The sequence below is a fragment of the Peromyscus maniculatus genome, chromosome 10 (assembly GCF_049852395.1).
Source record: "Peromyscus maniculatus bairdii isolate BWxNUB_F1_BW_parent chromosome 10, HU_Pman_BW_mat_3.1, whole genome shotgun sequence".
Lineage (NCBI taxonomy): Eukaryota > Metazoa > Chordata > Mammalia > Rodentia > Cricetidae > Peromyscus > Peromyscus maniculatus.
Genome location: NC_134861.1, coordinates 63,686,548 through 63,705,252, shown reverse-complemented (window position 1 = coordinate 63,705,252; position 18,705 = coordinate 63,686,548). Strand labels below are relative to the sequence as shown.

General features: G+C 38.5%; 1 protein-coding gene across 1 annotated transcript in view; it reads right to left on the bottom strand.

The window, feature by feature from the left end:
* The window catches only part of Grxcr1 (glutaredoxin and cysteine rich domain containing 1), a 125,642-nt gene extending 111,003 nt beyond the window's left edge, over positions 1-14,639 (bottom strand). Inside the window, exon 1 of the mRNA XM_006974637.3 lies at positions 14,256-14,639. Within this exon, the coding sequence (XP_006974699.2) occupies positions 14,256-14,639 (384 nt within the window). The remainder of the gene's footprint in view (positions 1-14,255) is intronic.
* Between the last annotated feature and the right edge of the window lie 4,066 nt (positions 14,640-18,705).

Sequence of the window (18,705 nt, the reverse complement as noted above, 5' to 3'; positions counted from 1 at the left end):
CGAGGCCAGCCTGGGCTGCCAAGTAAGTTCCAGGAAAGGCGCAAAGCTACACAGAGAAACCCTGTCTCGAAAAACCAAAAAAAAAAAAAAAAAAAAAAAAAAAAAAAAAAAAAAAAAAAAAAAAGAATTTATCCATTTATGAAGGCTCCATCCCATGACTCAAACAACCCTTAATAGGCCCAGCCCATCTTCCAACACTACCACATGGAGAAACTGCATTTCTGACCCATGACATTTAGCTTAGTGATAGCAGTGACACATAATCCTTCAAGGACTGGTGACTCTTACTCTGAACAAAATTTCTGCCACAGCAAGAGTAATGTGTAAGAGTCATTTTCAAATAGCTTGATAAGGGTACTGTGGAATTCCCTGAGCCTAATGTGGACTTTGTCAAAGCTACTGTTACATCATCTGTCCCTCTCCTCCTTTCACATTTTTCTCTTCTTACCCAAATACCATTAATTTAACTCATGAGTCTGAAGATTACTGGGAGTCTGGCTGACCAAGGCTGAGCACTACAGGGTTGGCTTCATGCTATTAGTTGGATCTAGGTCTTTGTCTCTCTTGAGGTCATGCTTCTGGGACAACTGAGTTTTCCAAACATGTTCTTATCATGGTAGTGGAAGCAACATAGAAAGTATGAGTGTAATCATGCATGTTTACTTTGAGCCTCCAAGTATACCATATCTGTTACTACCTTATCAGCCAACAACCTATATCAAAAGGTTAGAATTGGATTCTGTTCTCAAGTAGCCCTGATACATATATGGCAATATAATATCTCTATATAGAAACAAAATAGCATGATCTATTACACAACCTTAATATCCTCTGGACAAAATTACTTTAATATCAGAAAGAGTAGGCAGAATAATAAGTGACAAAATACCCATATCATAACCTGTAAGTATATTCTTTTATATGACAAAAGGATTTTGTAGACACTAAAAATCCAGACATGTTGGTGTAGTAACTCCAGAGAAAAACAGCTTATAGGAGAAAGGCTAGGTCTATTTTGGCTCATGGTTTCTGTCATCATTACTTATGTTAGCTGCTTCTGGATTCCTGTTGAAGACAACATCATAGGAAGGAACATGTGGCAGTGCAAAATGGCTTAACTCATGGCAGGACAATGAAGGGGAAGACAAGAATGGAGAGGGACAAAATGTATACAAAAGTCAAACCCCCATTGACCTATTCCTCCAAGTATTGGATTTCTTTCTAAAAAAAAAAAAAAAAAGTCAAACCCCCATTGACCTATTCCTCCAAGTACTGGATTTCTTTCTCATAGTACTAACCTATTCATCAACCACACCTTCCTCAACTCCAACTTATGCATTTCTTGTCTTGACAAACTTTAAGTATCTCAAATATTTCTATTCTGCCCTTTTATCATTCTCACTGTAAATCAGACTCTGTGCAGCCAACCATAATCATGACATTACCTGAATGCACTGACATTTTCTCCACCAGACTAGGTAGTCAGTTACCTTTAAATATGACTGGACACAAAGTCTCTGGGCCTGGCCTAAATATAGAATGTTCCTTTACAATGTAGCATGAATGTTCTAGTCCAGTTCCCAGTAGAGCCTCTGTTCCCATCTGAACATTCTTTACTATTTGTATTCCTACCAGCACGTTGGTCTTCTGAGCTCACCGGTCTTCCATTAAGCTGCACTCACATCATTTGTGGGCTTCTCTCCTCCACATTTCCAAAATTCTCCAAGCTCTTTCTCCAAAGCAACTCCAGTGCTGCTGAACCACCTCACTGAGGATGGTCACAGCGATGACTCTACTTAGCAGTGCTAGTTTATCTGTAAAGGAAGCTTTCTGATGCTGAGGTAAATAATCGCGGGGAAAGACAACTCAAGGAGGAAAAGTTTAATTTGCCTCACGTTTTCAGAGGTTCAGTCCACAGTCAGTTGGCTTTGTTGCTTCTCATCCGGTGGTGAGATGAAGCATCATGTCAGGGAGAGTGCAGCAGAGCAGAGTAACTCACCTCATGATGAACAGAGAATAGAAGAAAAGAGCATAGAGGTGTTGGACAAACAATAAAGCTGTAAAGCATTCCCCATGACCTACTTCCATAAGGTCCCAGGTCCTTTTGTTTCTACCACTTCCCGGTTCCACCACCAGCTGGGAACCACGTCTTGAACATATGAGTTTTGGGGAATTATCCCAGATCCAAATAATAATGATAGGTTGTCTTAGATTATCTCAGTGAACCCAGAGCAATCACAAATGCTTATATGGGGTAAAGAAGAAAAGTCAGAGAAGGTATACTAATGGAGGCAAAAGTGAGACTTGTCCCGGGCTAAGAGCCAAGAAATGTGGGCAGGCTGTGGAAGCTGAAAAATAATAGTAATATATTCTTATATCTTCAGAGGGATTGTTGTGCCAAAACCTTGATTTAATACTGTAACACTCAGTCTTTTGATGACCATAATTATAAAGTAATATGCCTGCATTGTTTTAAGCCTCAAAACTAATGGCAATCCATTTCAGCAGCAACAGAAGACTAACATATTAAAGTGAGTAGTAATCATGATCCACCCTGTATGAAGCATAGATGCCATAAGCCTCAATTCTTACTTAATGAGCTTGTTTGATCTGAGTGGCAATGTTACAGCTTCTATGGAGGAGGGGTCATGAGTCTTGGATCAATGTAAACATACACGAATAATTGGAACAGGTTGGAAGGAATCCAGAAAAACCTTCATTACAGGGGAGGTAATCACTTCTTCCAGATGCTGTTCAAGCACAGTGCTGATAGCTGTCTAAGGAAAGTACTCCCTAGACGCCCATGAGGGCAAATGAACCTGGTTCCATTCTATCAGTGGTATGCAAATAAGATCGGATGCTTGCTGTCATGGTCTGGTACTGGGACTCTCCATGCTGCTGTAGCTTTAACCCATGAGGTCACTCCTGTCAATCTCTGGACCCCTCAACTTCCCCTGCAACTGCAGCCCATCTTGATCTTCTCCCTGTTCTACCTAAGATGACCATCATTTGTTCCCACCAGTCTGGTGCTCAGACTCTCTAGCTGCCCCTTCTCTTTTCCCAGAAATTATCCAGGGCAAATCCAGACACTGACTTTCACTGTTCTATTCCTCTTGTGGACCAATAAACTTCTATAGGCTTTCCATGTAGAGAAATTAAAGACTTGCTGGGCGGTGGTGGCGTATGCCTTTAATCCCAGGACTCAGGAGTCAGAGGCAGGAGGATCTCTGGGTTCCAGGCCAGCCTGGTCTATAGAGTGAGTTCCAGAATAGCCAGAGATGCACAGAGAAACCCTGTATTGAAGCAAAAAAAAAAAAGAAAAGAAAGAAAGAAGAGAGACAGAGAGAGAGGGAGAAAGAAAGAAAGAAAGAAAGAAAGAAAGAAAGAAAGAAAGAAAGAAAGAAGGAAGGAAGGAAGGAAGGAAGGAAGGAAGGAAGGAAGGAAGGAAGGAAGGAAGGAAGGAAGGAAGGAAGAGTTACAGCCCATGAATTTTATAAAGAGGAAAAGATCAACTTAACTTTTTCACAATTCCAACTTCTTGCTTAGAAATTGATAAGATACTGAATACTGCTATTGTTTATTAAATTTGCAGGAAAGTTACAAGAAAAATTATAATCTATTTCTCTCCCAAGGAAATGTTATAAGGCAAATTTGTCAGAAGTCAGGTAAAATAATGATTATTGGGAAAATAAACTTGAGAAAAGAGACCTCAAATTACTAGTGTGTTTGTGCACATGAATAAACTTCTCTTAAAATTTTCTGTATGATATTTTATTTAGTTCACAATTTTGTAAATGTCCTCTAGGCAATAATGACTCAGGCATTGGCATATTTATATAAGTACATAATTTTATAGACTAAAATGCTTATATTGCTGTTGTACACATTTGAAATATATCAGAAACTCCGTCAGCATGAGCAAGCCACCAAAGAGAGGCTGTCTGGCTCTGCTGTTCCAATTAAAGTCTAGAATCATATGTCCAGTCTTCCAGCTCACTGATTCTTCCTTCAGCCTTATCAAGTCTTCTATTGAAACCTGTTGTTGAATGCGCCAGTTCACTTATTGTATGCTTCATCTCTAGAATTTTTATTTTGAAATGATTAACTTTTATTTCTCTGTCAAACATATCATGTTGTTCATGAATGATTTCCCGAATTTCACTTAGTTTTTTGTCTGTATTTTCTTGTAATTCTCTCAACTTCTTTAAAAGAATAATTCTGAATTCTTTGTCCGTCATTTCATAGATTTCCTTTTCATCTTGGTCCATTTCTAGAGCTTTCTTGGTGTCTTTCGACGGCGCTGTGTTTCTCTGGTTTTTCATCATCCGGGTGTCCTTATGTTGATGCCTGCATATCTGATGAGACAATGGCCTCTTTGAACCTTTGTTGGCGTTCTTTGGTGGCACTACATCTTTACTAATTCTAGTCTGGGATTCTGGATGGGCCGGCTGGTGGCAACCCAGACATTGAAATTTTCCAATCAGAGGAGAAAAAGAAAAAAAGAATGAAAAGGAATGAAAGCTTAAATGATTTGTAGTAAAGCATCTAAAGAGCAAAAGGACAAGTCGTTAGCTTCAAAAGGGATGAGAGACAGGAACAGAAAGTTTACTTATAGAAATAACAGCATGAAATTTTCCAAACCTGCAGAAAGATATGAATACCAGAGCTCAAAAAAGTCAAAAGGCATCAGTCACATTTGATCAAAATAAAATCACCAGAAGCATATTCCGATCAAACTATCAATGTTCAGAATCAAGAGAGGATTCTGAAAGCAGCAACATAAAGAAGAAAATCCTGTACAAGGAACTGCCTATGAATCAAACATCTCAGCAGAAACATTACAGGGCATGAGGGGTGGGACTACACACTCAAAGTTCTGAATGGAGGCCTGCCAACCAAGAGCACTATGGTCAGAAACGACGCCATTCAGATATAAATGAGGAACAAAGACTTTCTCAGACACACAACTGAGGGAGCTCGTTGCTGCGTTTGCCTTGTAAAGAATGCTAGGGACAGTAGTAAATGTAAACATTGAGTCAAACTTAGAATGCTCTAATCTGTATACTAATATGAAATTTAAAAAGCAAAATTATTAAAGAAAAGGGGGGTCACACAAGCATGAGGATGTATGTCCCACCCCAGCACCTATTCAATGGGTCGGTCATGGTGGTTTACACTTTTAATGCCCCAACTGGAGGGGCAAAGGCAGGTGGATCTCTGGACCTCATGGCCAGCCCGAATAGCCAAATAAGTGAAGCCCTGGTCCTGGTGAGAGGTTCTGTCTCAATATAAACAAGATGGACAGCACCTGAGGGAATACCTTGGCCCCCACATGGCATACATGAGCACCTGCAAATATGTGCACATGCACACACATACCCAAAAAAGAAAAAAATTGTAACTACAATGATTCATTAAGGAATATATAATATAAAGAGTTACATATTATACATAATATCAAAAACTTAATGGGGAAGAAGCAGGAGAATGAAAGTGTGGAATGTTGTTATGACCACAGTTAAGTTGCTATCAGATTAAAATGTCTGTTGTAATTACAGAGTTTTGTAAATACCATAGTAATCACAAGGTAAAAACCTATAATGATACACTAAAAACAGAAAGGCAATAAATAAAAACATACTACTCAAGGAAAAACCATGTAACCACAAAGAAAGCATAAACCAAGTCAGAATAGTGACCAAAATGATAGTGGTATTTTTTGTCTGTCAATAATTACTTTGGATATAAATGGGTTAAATTCTGCAATTAAAAGACATACAATTGTGGATTAAAAAACAAAAACCAAGACTCAGCCAATTGGAATGTAAATGAAACATATTTTTCCTGTAAAAAAAAAATATGTGTCATCACACCAGGTGGTGGTGGTGCATGCCTTTAATCCCAGCACTCGGGACACAGAGCCAGGTGGATCTCTGTGAGTTCGAAGCCAGCCTGGTCTACAGAGCGAGATCCAGGACAGGCACCAAAACTACACAGAGAAACCCTGTTTCAGGGGAAAAAATGTCATCTGAAAGTAAGAGGATGAAAAAAATATTCCGTGCAAATGAAGACCAATAGACAGCATGAGGAGCTATATTTTCATCAGATAAAGTAGACTTTATGCCACCAAGAACTGTAAAAAGATATCACCAAAGTTACTGCACCCAGAGGTCAGCTTAACAAGATAACAACTATAAATGCATATACACCCCAAACCTGAGACCTGGAAGCATACAGCAAGTGCTAATGTATATGAAGGAAGAGTTAGGCCACATTAAATGGCAGTAGGAAACTTCACTATCTCATCTTCTATGATGGACAGATTACAGATTGTCCAGACAAAAAAAAATTATCAAGGAAACATACTTAAACTATACACTTGACAAAACAGACCTGATAGACATTTACAGAGCATTCTATTCAATAGCTATAGAATACACACCCTCAACTACATGCACATAAAACATACCCCAGGCAAAGAGTTATCTACACACCTATTTTATTACAGCACTAGTCAACTAGTCGCAAGAGCTAAAACATGTAATCAACCTAAGTCACCATTAGTGAATAAATAAATATGAAAATGTGGCATAAAGATAACAGAATACTATTCCACCCTAAAAAGTGGAAATTTACAACAATGTTGATAGCCTTTCAGGTTACTTGAAATTAAGCTAAATATGCATATAAATACATGATCTCATATATAGCATATAGAATGCTGACCTTCCAGAGAGCAGAATAGTGGTTATCAGACATTTGAGTGACTAGCAAGAACTGAGGAATGTGGAGCTGTTGGCCAATGAATGCATAACTACAATTACATAAGAGGAATATGCTTAAATGGAAATAGTGGGCAGGTAACTAGAAAGTGGACAAGTAATTTCCTACAGCACTGGAAAATTTGGAGAAAGGAAACGCAGGAGGGAGGGGAGAGAAATGAAGATCAATGCTTACATATTTTCTGTTTGGATGATGAAAACTCATTCTTAAATAGTCCATAAATGACAAATGCTCCTGTGGGACCATTATGGAGTTAGGGAGAAACCTGGTGCTGGGGAAATTCCCAGGAACCCATAAGGATGACCCCAGCTAAGACTCCAAGTAATAGTGGAGAGGGTCCCTGAACTGGCCTTCTCCTGTAACCAGGTGAATGACTACCCTAATTCTCATCATAGAGCTTTCATCCAGTGACTGGTGGAAGCAGGTGCAGAGATCCAGAGCTAAGCACTAGGTGCAGTTCCCAGAGTCCAGTAGAAGAGCGGGGGAAGGGATTATATGAGCAAAGCGGTCATGATCATGATGGGGAAACCCACAGAGAGCTGACATGAGCTAGTTGGAGCTCACTGACTCTGGACTGACAGCAGGAGAACCTGCATGGGACTGAACTAGGCCCTCTGAATGTGGGTGACAGCTGTGTGGCTTGGGCAGTTTGTGAGGCCCCTGGCAGTGGAACCAAGATTTATCCCTAGTACATGAACTGTTTTTTTTAGAGCCCATTCCCTATGGAGAGATACCTTGCTCAGCCTCAATACAGGGAGGATGGGCTTGGTCCTGCCTCATCTTGATATGCCAGACTTTGTTGACTCCCCATGGAAGGCTTTACCCCCTCTGAAGAATGGATGATAAAGAGGTGGGGAGAAAGGAAGGGAAGCAGAACTGTGGTTGGTATGTAAAATGGAAAAAAAAAACTTTTAAATAAAAAAATTAAAAATAAAACAAAAAATAACAAATGTACAGTTTAGTAAATTCACTAAAAACATCTGATGGTACACTTTAAATGGGTAAATAAAATAACATGATTTCAATAAAGATTATTACAAAAAATATGATTTGAGAAGACATGAGCTAGTTTCCTTAATTACGTGGTTACTTTGTGTGCTATTTGTAAGAGCTTATTGATGGTTACAAGTCATCTTGCTGAGGATGTGCTCTCTCAGGATATTGTTCTGGAGTCTGACTTCAGACAGATTCCTAAGGTTGAGGTCATGTAACCAAAATCAAAGTTACAAAGTTAAAATGTCATAACAATAGAAGAGTCTCACAAAGCGAGGAGAGTGGGCGATATCAATAGAGCTAAAAATTTCGACAAAATATATAGAAATTGGAAAAATAAGTGCTAATTATCTGAAGATGTGTAGGATCAGAATTAAAAGTCCTAGGTTACACAGATTAACCTACAGTCCTTAGTCTAAAAAGTCAGAGCTAAACTAGAAAGAAAAAGAAAAAAAAAACACAAGAGAAAGGAAGACCAAATGGAATGATGATCTACTAACAGAAAATTAAAGGGAGAATAATATATTCAAGAAACTAAGAATGAGTACAGAAAATATTATGTCAAAAAAAAAACCCACAGAGAATCCTTTGGAGAAGGGAAGCAAAATCAAATTCATAGGTAATTCTTTCAGAACCTGCTTTGGACCATCATCTACAATACTGACTACTCAGGGCAGGCCCTCTGCTTCTTGATAAGTATGCAATGGGTGCCTACATTAGTGAAGAGAACCATGACAGAAAGAAGAGATAGAGCAAGCTAGCAACAGCCCTATGTGCAGACTCCAGCTCCACCCTAGACAGGAAACCTCCAAATGAGATGGAACAGAGGGGAACAACCATTAAGTGGATTTTACTTAATTCACTAACATTTTTCAAAAGGTATGTGTGTGTGTGAGAGAGAGAGAGAGAGAGAGAGAGATAATAATTCTTAAAAATTATTCTCAAGAGAGATGCAACAATGATAATTCTCTTGTTTCTTTCACAGAATTTCAATTACAACTAAGAATAATTAAGATGCTTACTGAGGTTCTGCCCAGTGTCTAATGTTATCAAGAGTAAAGAAATGTTAATCATGGGACTATAAGGTCTATCAGCCTGTAATTCTTTAATTAATATATCAGCAGTGCCAACTCATTTTGGAAGCTCTGTTTTTCCTGGTTTGGGGACAATAAATCAAGAGTGTTCTTAGTGAAGTTGTCTACAATATTTGAGATCGTATCAGATGTCTTAAGGTTCATGCCTCATTCCTGATAACTAGAAAGGCAGTACATCCTCACAAATTGTAACAATTTTTCTGAACAAATGACATTTTAAATTCTACAAATTAATTTTTTTCTCATACAGAATAAAAGAGTTCTATAATAACTAATTTATAAATACCAATGCTATTTTTTAAGATTCCTGTGAGGAATAAATATGTCAGTACATACAAGTAATATGAGTACTGCCCAGTGTTGAGGAGTTAATCAGTGTTAAGTATGATTGCTGTTGCTTTTACTGAATGATTCAAGTAAGCCACCAAGGCCACAGCCTCATCAAGAGTATGCCATGGAACAATAGTGTATTACCAGATCTATATTCCATGAACCAGAGATGAATAAAAGTACTTCCAAAAAGTCCTGTGACTGTCATCCATTCTAATTCAGTGGACAGGTCTGAGAATCAAGCTTTCTTAAGGCAAATCTTTGCATTCTTGTGTCAACTTAATCAATTAGAAATGATGGCTTTCGGCTTTTTGGAACCTAGTGCCTATGGTGAGACACTTTGCACAGCCTTGGTGCAGAAAGGGGGGGCTTGGACCTGCCTCAGCTGAATGTACCAGGCTCTGCTGACTCCCCATGGGAGACCTTGCCTTGGAAGAGGTGGGGATGGGGGTAAGTTGCGGGGAAGACTGGGGGACGGGAGGAGGGAGGATAGAGGAATCTGTGGTTGATATGTAAAATGAATAGGAACTCTCTTAATAAAAAAAATTATTTAAAAAAATTAACTCGTGGTTTTCAAGAATAAAAAATAAGAAACGATGGCTTTGGTCAGTTTTAAGATACTGTTAAAACTGAGTAAATGCTGTCTATTTCTTCAGACCTTCCCTAGATGAAAACCAAACATTAAACAAATAATAAGATCTAAAACCTCACAAATAAATGATGAAATTTTAAAAGATTAGATTATATCATAACATGATATATTTAGTCTTATAAATTATATATAATGTGTATATTTGTATTCATCAGTATTCAATTTTAAAAGGTAAATTTAGGTATTTTTATATTGATATTATACTTTCAAAAGAAGAAAAATGTAGCCGGGCGGTGGTGGCGCACGCCTTTAATCCCAGCACTCGGGAGGCAGAGGCAGGCGGATCTCTGTGAGTTCGAGGCCAGCCTGGGCTACCAAGTGAGTTCCAGGAAAAAGGCGCAAAGCTACACAGAGAAACCCTGTCTCGAAAAACCAAAAAAAAAAAAAAAAAAGAAGAAAAATGTAAGAACTCATGTATTATTAGCTTTGAACCATGTACTTGATCTACAACACTAAAAATATGCATTATCAAAAAGTATGGATTACATGCATTGTAATAATAATTTTTAAAAGTTATTATTAAAAAGTAAAAATGATTTTTCTAATTATTACAGGGGATATAACAATAATTTCCTTGCTTCTTTCATCAGATTTTTCAGTAAAAATAATACACAAGAAAGCTCTGTGCATGATACAAATTACTATGCCAACACATTACCTTTCATCTTGCTTTAAAACATTAAAATTCTTCTACATACAGCTACAATAACAAGAGATATGCATGTGTACATACAGACAGAATCTATGTATTCAAGGTCCTTCTTTGAACTCATTTTTCTTTGATAATCTTAAACTTGGACAAGAGGAAATTAAAACTATGGAAACTGAAATGGTGTATTCTACAAGAGTATCCTAACATAGTTGGAGGATAAGGTCAAGGAATGATAACCATCTAAAATATAGACCCATAACCATATATTGGCAAGTCTAAACAACTGTGACTATCTGCATCATGGATCCACACTAAGACACTTTATTTACTGTTGCTGCTAAGAACAAAGAGTACCTCCGTTTCATCCTGTAAACCGGGCCGTAAGAGCAGTGCACCATTCAGCACCCTTACAATGTGTTTTGCTCATGATAGCTGACTGGCGTAGGGGGGGGAAGGGAGGGGGAGGGCAGGAGAGAAGAGGAAAAAGAAGTGGTGTGGGTATTGTAAAATTTTCCAATAATCAGGATTAAATTCACATTACTAGAGAGAAAACTATCCTTAGAGTAGAATTGCTAGTGCTATAGAGGTTACCCACCTCAGACTGCATTGGTAACACCTGTGGGCCTGTCTCATGTTAACTAATTGATGAGCTTAGACTTGACTAGGAAACATGGCTCATCTTCAGCTCCAGGAGATCTTCCCAGTAACCCAACCTGATCAGAATCTCACCTCGACGCACGTCTCCTTCATTTTTTTCCATTAAATATTGACAGCAGAGGCAATGGGACAGCCTCTTATTTTACCCCAGGGACCCAGGTAAATTTACCTTTTGAACAGCTGCTGAGTTATTTCTAGACTTTGACATCTGTAAGAATAAACTAAAAAGCTTCTAACAGAAGCAAATTCCAAGCTTTAGTTTGAGAGTTTCTGACCAATGCACATTTCCAGGCAAAAAACTAGATTTTAGGTTTCCGGATTTCCACATTAGCCTCTCTTAAGCATTGTCTTCTTGAGATCTGTGGCAGGGGTCAAACAAAAAACAGCCTCTGCATTTGAAGACCTATAATCCAGACCAACCGGAGATCCTTGAATGATCCATCTGAGCCCTACTCCCCTGCCAAGCCCACCTGGGCACCAGGTGACTGATCACAGTCTCTTCACTTCCTGTCGCTACTACCCATCACCTCGATAAACATTGTGCATCCTCCATTATCTGGTATTCTGTGCTGTCAATTAACAAACACAATAGAAACAAGTTCAGATATGCACTTGAGAGTCAAGTTTCTAAACAAGTACCACCAAGAAGTAAAAATGTTTTAAAGGATTTCATCAACTCCTCTCTGTACAGCTGAAACCTGCGGGAAGTGGAGCCCATGCTTTAGGCCAGAGGAGTAACCACACAAGGAAGTAACAGAGAGGAAGCCAAGCATCTCACGTGGACTCTGTATGGTTTTCTCTTTATTTATCACTTCCCCTCGAGTTTCAAATTGAGTGCTTTGAGATTTTATAACCTAAAACAGGAAGAAAGGTCTGTTTCTTCAATCATGGCTCCTCATTCACTAAGATGGGCTTTATATCAACCAGATATGATATTAACCAGATGTCGGAGAAACTGGTCACTCACTTTTTCCTCCCTGAAATAAATCACTAAATTATGGCGACACCCAGGCAAGTTTGCTGCGTAGCTTGCAGAAGTTATGGAAAACGCAGAGCCAAGAAGTCGCACCTGGTAGTGGGGATGGGTGTGATGGAATGATTAGCTTCCACGGTCGGCCTCTATGTGTCTCTGCTGCCTTCTCTACTACTGGGAGAGACCTATGGAAACCTGTTCATCGCAGTCATCCCAGGACAAGACATAGGGTGCCCTTTAAGTTGTGCACGTTCTTTATCAAGCAGCAAGGAGACAAATCTGTTCTCTACACAATGCCCCCTAGGTCTTTTTTGCTCATATTACACAGAGCTACTGTTCTTACAAGGAAGTGAATAGCAGCCCTTTGAGTAGAGCAAATGGCAGCCTCGGTCCAAAGCCACGGCTCCTTTTACCTGTCTTTCTCCCTGTAGAGATCAAATAACATTCATTTTATGGTAATGATGATTATGATAAAACTACAGATAACGCCAAAACTTCATAATTACAAATGCTGGTTATTTTAAAGTTAGGGGTAGATGAGATTATCAAAAAAAAAAAAAGTTTTGCCGGATTTGTTCTCATAAAGTTGTATACCAAGTTATGCATAGAAAACTAGGCAAGTAAATATTTAAGGTAATCTAGTGGTAAAATTTCGACTTTGAAGTTTCCTTTGTTTCTCGATTATGCATTTGTAGCATTATTGGGATTAAAACAGAGGAAGGAAGCTAGAGCTTCCCTTGTAGGTTTTGGAGTTTATGGTATTTATTTGTAAGTGACAGTGTTCTGCAAATCAAAGTACTAAAACTAAAATAGAAGTTTCACGAACAAACCTTCAACCATAAAGCATTTCAAATACTAAGAAGCTGAGTTAACCACAGGGAAGGCACACATTGCAGAACCAGTTGTCATGCAGAAGCTTGGTCTACAGCTTGACAATAATAATGTTCATAATGAGCAAAACTCATTCCTAGAAGGTGTTCTTTAACCCGGCAGCCATATCTCTGCAAATTTATGCAAGAACACTCCCTATCTCGTAAAGCATGATTATCAGTTTCTGATTTTGACTCCCATCCATAATATATTAAATCATTCATGACTAAGTTCTACATATGTAAATAACCACTACTCTTAGCTACTCTTTTTCTTTGGTTAAGATCTAAATTTATTTCTTTAAATTCTCATGACTTGATCTTTTCACAAACTTCCTTTGAAGTAAAATACATTGGAGTGACATTTGGGTTGAAATCTTTTCTCTCTGTCATCCCTGCTTCCTTATAGAATGTAGAAGAATTGAATAGTTTATTGTGAGAGTTCATTTTATTTAAATATTAAAAAATAATAGAAAATATAATTACAATGAAAACGAGTTGCTACCTTAAGCATAGTGATTATAAATACTATTCCTGGGCTGATATTTTTAACAATAACAACAAAACTAATTCTACTAATACCTCCAGGAAATCTGAAACACTTTCCTGAATGTTAGATCATTGTCAAAGGCATCAGATCTATAACACATACCTATGTTCATGTGCAGAACCTAATACATCTTAAGCTTGTTTACTATGAAGTCTGAATCTCTTTGTATTTTTATAGCTTTTCCAAATACTGCTCTAAAGGTATTATGAACAAATTAATGGAGAAATGGACTGAAAAAAAGTATACCATCCTTGAAAATGGGAGGAAGTCCCATTGGTCTTTATAACTGTACCGATGAACCCATTTATTCCAAATGTGAGCACTCAGCTTTTCTGGTGTAGCTATCAATATATGTAGCAAAGGATGCTGATTTAACAATGATAGACCAGAAAGAAATTGACTTATATGTTTTGAAGAAATGCTTTAAACACTCTAGTCTACCATCTTCTTTCTTAAGAAACAGGGATCCTGGGCTAGTCATCACACATCAGAGAAGATCACTTACATGTCAGAAATCTGGTTATGAGAAGGCAATTTAGTTTGCCAAGAACAATGAGCCTATTTTTAATGGGTGGCTATGCACACAGTGTCTTAGATTCCATGAAGTCTGAGGAATAAGATGCTGAATCTACCCTGGAGAACTGAGAGGTAGAGATTGTAAGTGAGGAGCAAAGCTCAGAGCAGGGAAGTGTAATGACTTACCTGTAACACTTTGGTCAAATTGTTAAACAGAGCTTGGCCAGCACTCACTTTGTATTTGACGCCTCTGACTGTACCATTTTTGCTTAAAATGTTGACTCTTCTTGTTCCAAAAGCCTTCTCACTGGCTGTCCTGGCTAATACCAGCAAGCTATCCTGCTCTTTCTCATGTTCGTGGTCTTCTGGTCCAATATGGCCGTTCTGCTGCCCCTCAGAGTCTCTTAGTCCATCTATTCCACAGACACTGGCACATTCAGAATCCAGAGAGCCCGGTGGTTGTCCATCTTCGTAGACTTCTTTCAGAACTCTCCCACTGTGAGACGAGGCAATCCGAAACCGGACTTTCCGTGGCCTGTCACTTTCTGCCTTTGTCTCTCTTTTTAGCATGGTCACCTCCACCCACATGAACAGTTTACACCATTATGGACTGCTGTCAGTTCATCCCTTTGCCACAGCAACAGCAGCGCTGAATCCCAGGGACAGTAGCCCTCTGGTGATACTAAGAGTGAAAGAAAAAAGGATGCCCAAGGACATGCAATGGGCCTTGGCTATCAATAATGGATGTGCATGCGTACTATGGTTACCATTAAACTAAAACCTGCAAAACGATCCCAGCCTTTAAATATTAAACATTCATGGTGGACTCTGACAGAACAAGTGCAAGAAAGTGGCCTGAGATGAGACAGACAGTGAGTATGTGGCAAGGACATAAAAGGCTTGAATGTCGAAGTAGATGATAGGTGTTGAAATGATCTTAGCAAAAACAACGTTTCAGTTTACTGTCTAGAGTAGAGGTCCAAAATAAAACATAAAATCAAATGTGTAAGACACAGGTGCCCCAGTCATCTCTAAGTGCTAGTTACTTCTCCCCCCTCTCTCCAGGCAATCTTTCAAAGAGACAGTGAGCATGCTTCATGCCTGCATACAACCTGTGATGTTCATTCTAATTAAGTAGCTGAGCAGTCTGCAGCACCACTGTGTAAGGCACGTTTTCAGCAGACATCTTCATACTCTTGGTACTCCACTGAAGGCAAGCTTTTACGCTGTGAAAGAAAGAACTTTGGGCTGGATGAACTTCTGCTAGGAGGAAGTGTTCTCTTTAATACAGGGAGGGGTTTGGAAGGAGATGTGGAACAACTAAGGAAGAATGGAAAATCCTCCAAGCCAGCCAGATCAGCAACAGCAATCCAGGTGATGGGCACTGATAGTCTCTCAGGTATAGAGAAGGTCCTCTGCACCTGCTTGGTGTGTTTTCTATCTCTCTGGCAAGCACCCAAGAAGATTTTTAAGCTATAAGATTGTGTTGAAATGTTGCTAGTGAGTATGGTGAGCTACCTGAACACCTAGAAAAGAGGAGAATCAACTAACCCATAGTACATTTTATGGTCAATGTGTAGATGTAGTTCTGAATGGTTTTATTAAACAAGAAACACAGAGCCAAATGCAGAGTTAAAAGCCCAAGAAGTCAGAGCAGCAGCCAAGAGCTAAGACCAAGATGTCTCCTTATCTATTTCCTATGTGTCTGTCTTTTTATTGACTTTCTGTTCTGCCTTCTCATTGATTGTAAACCCAACCACATGACCTTCTCGTCACTGCCTGTCCATACAGACCTCCAGGTCTCTATGGTTGGTATTGAGATTAAAGGCATGCGTCTCCATGCTGGTGGTGTCCTTGAACACACAGAGATCTGCCTATCATGTGATCAGGATAAAGGGCATGTGCTACCACTGCCAAACTTCTGCTAAATGTTTTATTAGCTCTGACCCCCAGTCACTTTTATTTATTAACATACAAATAAAATCATATTTCAGCACAAATAAAATATCACCATATCAATGTTTATGTTTTAATCTAAGATCTTTGTTTGTATATGATTTTTCAAGATTCAGAAAATACTCAATAATTGAAGACAAAAGTCTCACTAGACACATTAAAATTTTTCACCTATTCCAGTGTGTAGAGTATAGGTGGTCCAATACTTACAAAACTGGATTTCTTGGCCTTTTGCTTTTAAAGACAAAAGTAACAAAGTGCCAGCTTTGGTCAATTAGAAATGAGTAAAAGTGATTAACCTCTTATGGACCAAAGCAATTAAGACAGAGAGTCTTCTGTCTGTAACCTCTGAGAAATCTTAGAACATATACCCTCTTCCCATATGGGCTTGGTCACGTACAGGTTGTGTCCAGGCAACAACAGCTACTGTGAGTTCATGAGTCCAGCAGTCCTGCCATGTCCAAAAAAATGTTGCTTTGCTCCAGGCCTCCCCAACCTCTAGTTTCTATATTGTTTCTTCTCTTTTTTCTACAAAGGTTCCTGAGCCTTTCAGAGGGCAGGTGGAATAGATTACCATTTGTGGCTAAGAACTCCACAGTCATTTCCTCTTTGATGAGCTGTGAGTTTCTGCATTCACTACCATCCACTACACACATACACACACACACACACACACACACACACACACACACACACACACAGAAACTTCTCTGATGAGGTCTGAGAGCTGTAATAACCTATGAGAAGAGTGGTATGAAATTATAGGGTGGTTTCATATGTCCATTTATCAAAATAACAGTTGCTGGGTTTATCCTTGGGGCCTGTGAGTGCCCCAACCTTGGGTTTTTGACCAGATTTGCAGTACCACTAACTGAGGTGCCATGGGCAGTTGATGCCTTCTGGTGAAGGGCAATGCAATTGCCTTTAAGGGTGTGGCTCCTGGTAGGTCACCCATCCTGCATTTGGATGACCCCACACTCAGAAGTACATGGACAGCACGAATTGAAGTCAATGAGCTATTAAGTTAAAAACACACACCAAAAAAGTGGGCATGAAGTTGGAGGGGTATCAAAGTGGGAGTGGATCTGGGAGGAATTAAGGCAAAGAGTTGGTAAACATGATCAAAACGCATTGTACAGAAGTGTCAGAGAATTAACAAATTAGCCAGCGGTGGTGGAGCATGCCTTTAATCCCAGCACTCATGAGGCTGACAAGTGAATCTCTGTGAATTCAAGTCCAGCCTAGTCTACGGAGTGAGTTCCAGGACAGGCTCTAAAAGCTGCAGAGAAACCACATCACAGAAAAAAATCACTTATTAAAAAACTAAAAATCATACAGTGAGCCTGTCAGAATCAAAGAGAACTTCACAATCACCACTACTCTGTATGTGTTGAGAAATTATATCATGCATGTATAATATAATGTGTGATTATAATATATAATGACATATATATACATACACATTAGTTCACAGAGTCAAATATGAACTCATACTATATTTACTAACTGTCTTACTCTTTTATTTAACAACATTCAGTATCTTCCTCTACCATTATCTCTGAGAAATTTGATTTAATTATGCTAATATCCATACCTTCCCCATTTGCTACTGTATAGTCTAAAAACCTGGACACTGAGATGTAACAGGCCTGTTCTTTGTATCACAGTAAGTATTCCCTCACTAAATTACCTGCTATGGAAGGCTAGCTCTGAGTCTACTGGCCTTTAGTTCATCCTGAAAGGGACGTGACACCCTTAAAATATTCAATAAACCACTAAACATACATGTGCATCTATGTGCACATAACACACACTTTTGCATGTATGTTTAAAATATCCTAAAATTTTTATTCTAATGAAGCATCTCTATCCTTCACATAGGCTTCTCATACTAGCAGAAACATCTCTAGCATGATAAACTATATGCTTGACATGTAACACACCCTTAATTATTATAATTCGTACCTGTCTTAAGCTAAAATGAAATTAGGTTATTGTGTTCAGAAGATAAATCTTTGCATTTCTTCATTCAATCAATAAATATTCCATAAGTATCTTAAAGATTGCTCAAATATAAAACCTAGAATAGAGGTAGTAAATATAAATATGTAAAAAATGGCATTTTTCTTAGTTTAAAAAACATCTCTAGTCAACACAGAGTATTTTGTGTGTATATGAACACCTTTCCTTTGAAATAATTGTGCTTCCTGTTTTTCAATATCTTTCTCTATACTCTGCAACTTCATTCTGTTTACAATTGGCTCCTGTCCACTATGTGTCAGTAAAGTAACTGCCCATTGTCCACTATGTGTCAGGAAAATAACCGCCCACTGTCTCAATCACCACTCATTTTCAAGGCTCTGTTTATTGTTCATCACATTTCAATCCTTTTACAGCCTTGTATGCTCTGTCCACATGAATTTCTTTTATTTCCTTCATATATGCATTTGTAGTTACTCATTTAAGCAATATTTATTGAATACCTACCATATCAGAATTTCTGGCTCTAGTCTACATGGGTGAATAAAATAGACATGATACCTGTTTTATGGCAAACTAATATAGAAATAAAAACAGAATAAAAAATGTGAGAAGAATTACAAAGAATACAAAAGCAGATTCAATTAAAAATGACATAGTAAAGAATTCTCCTGTAGATCAAGTAGAAATTTAAGAGGCA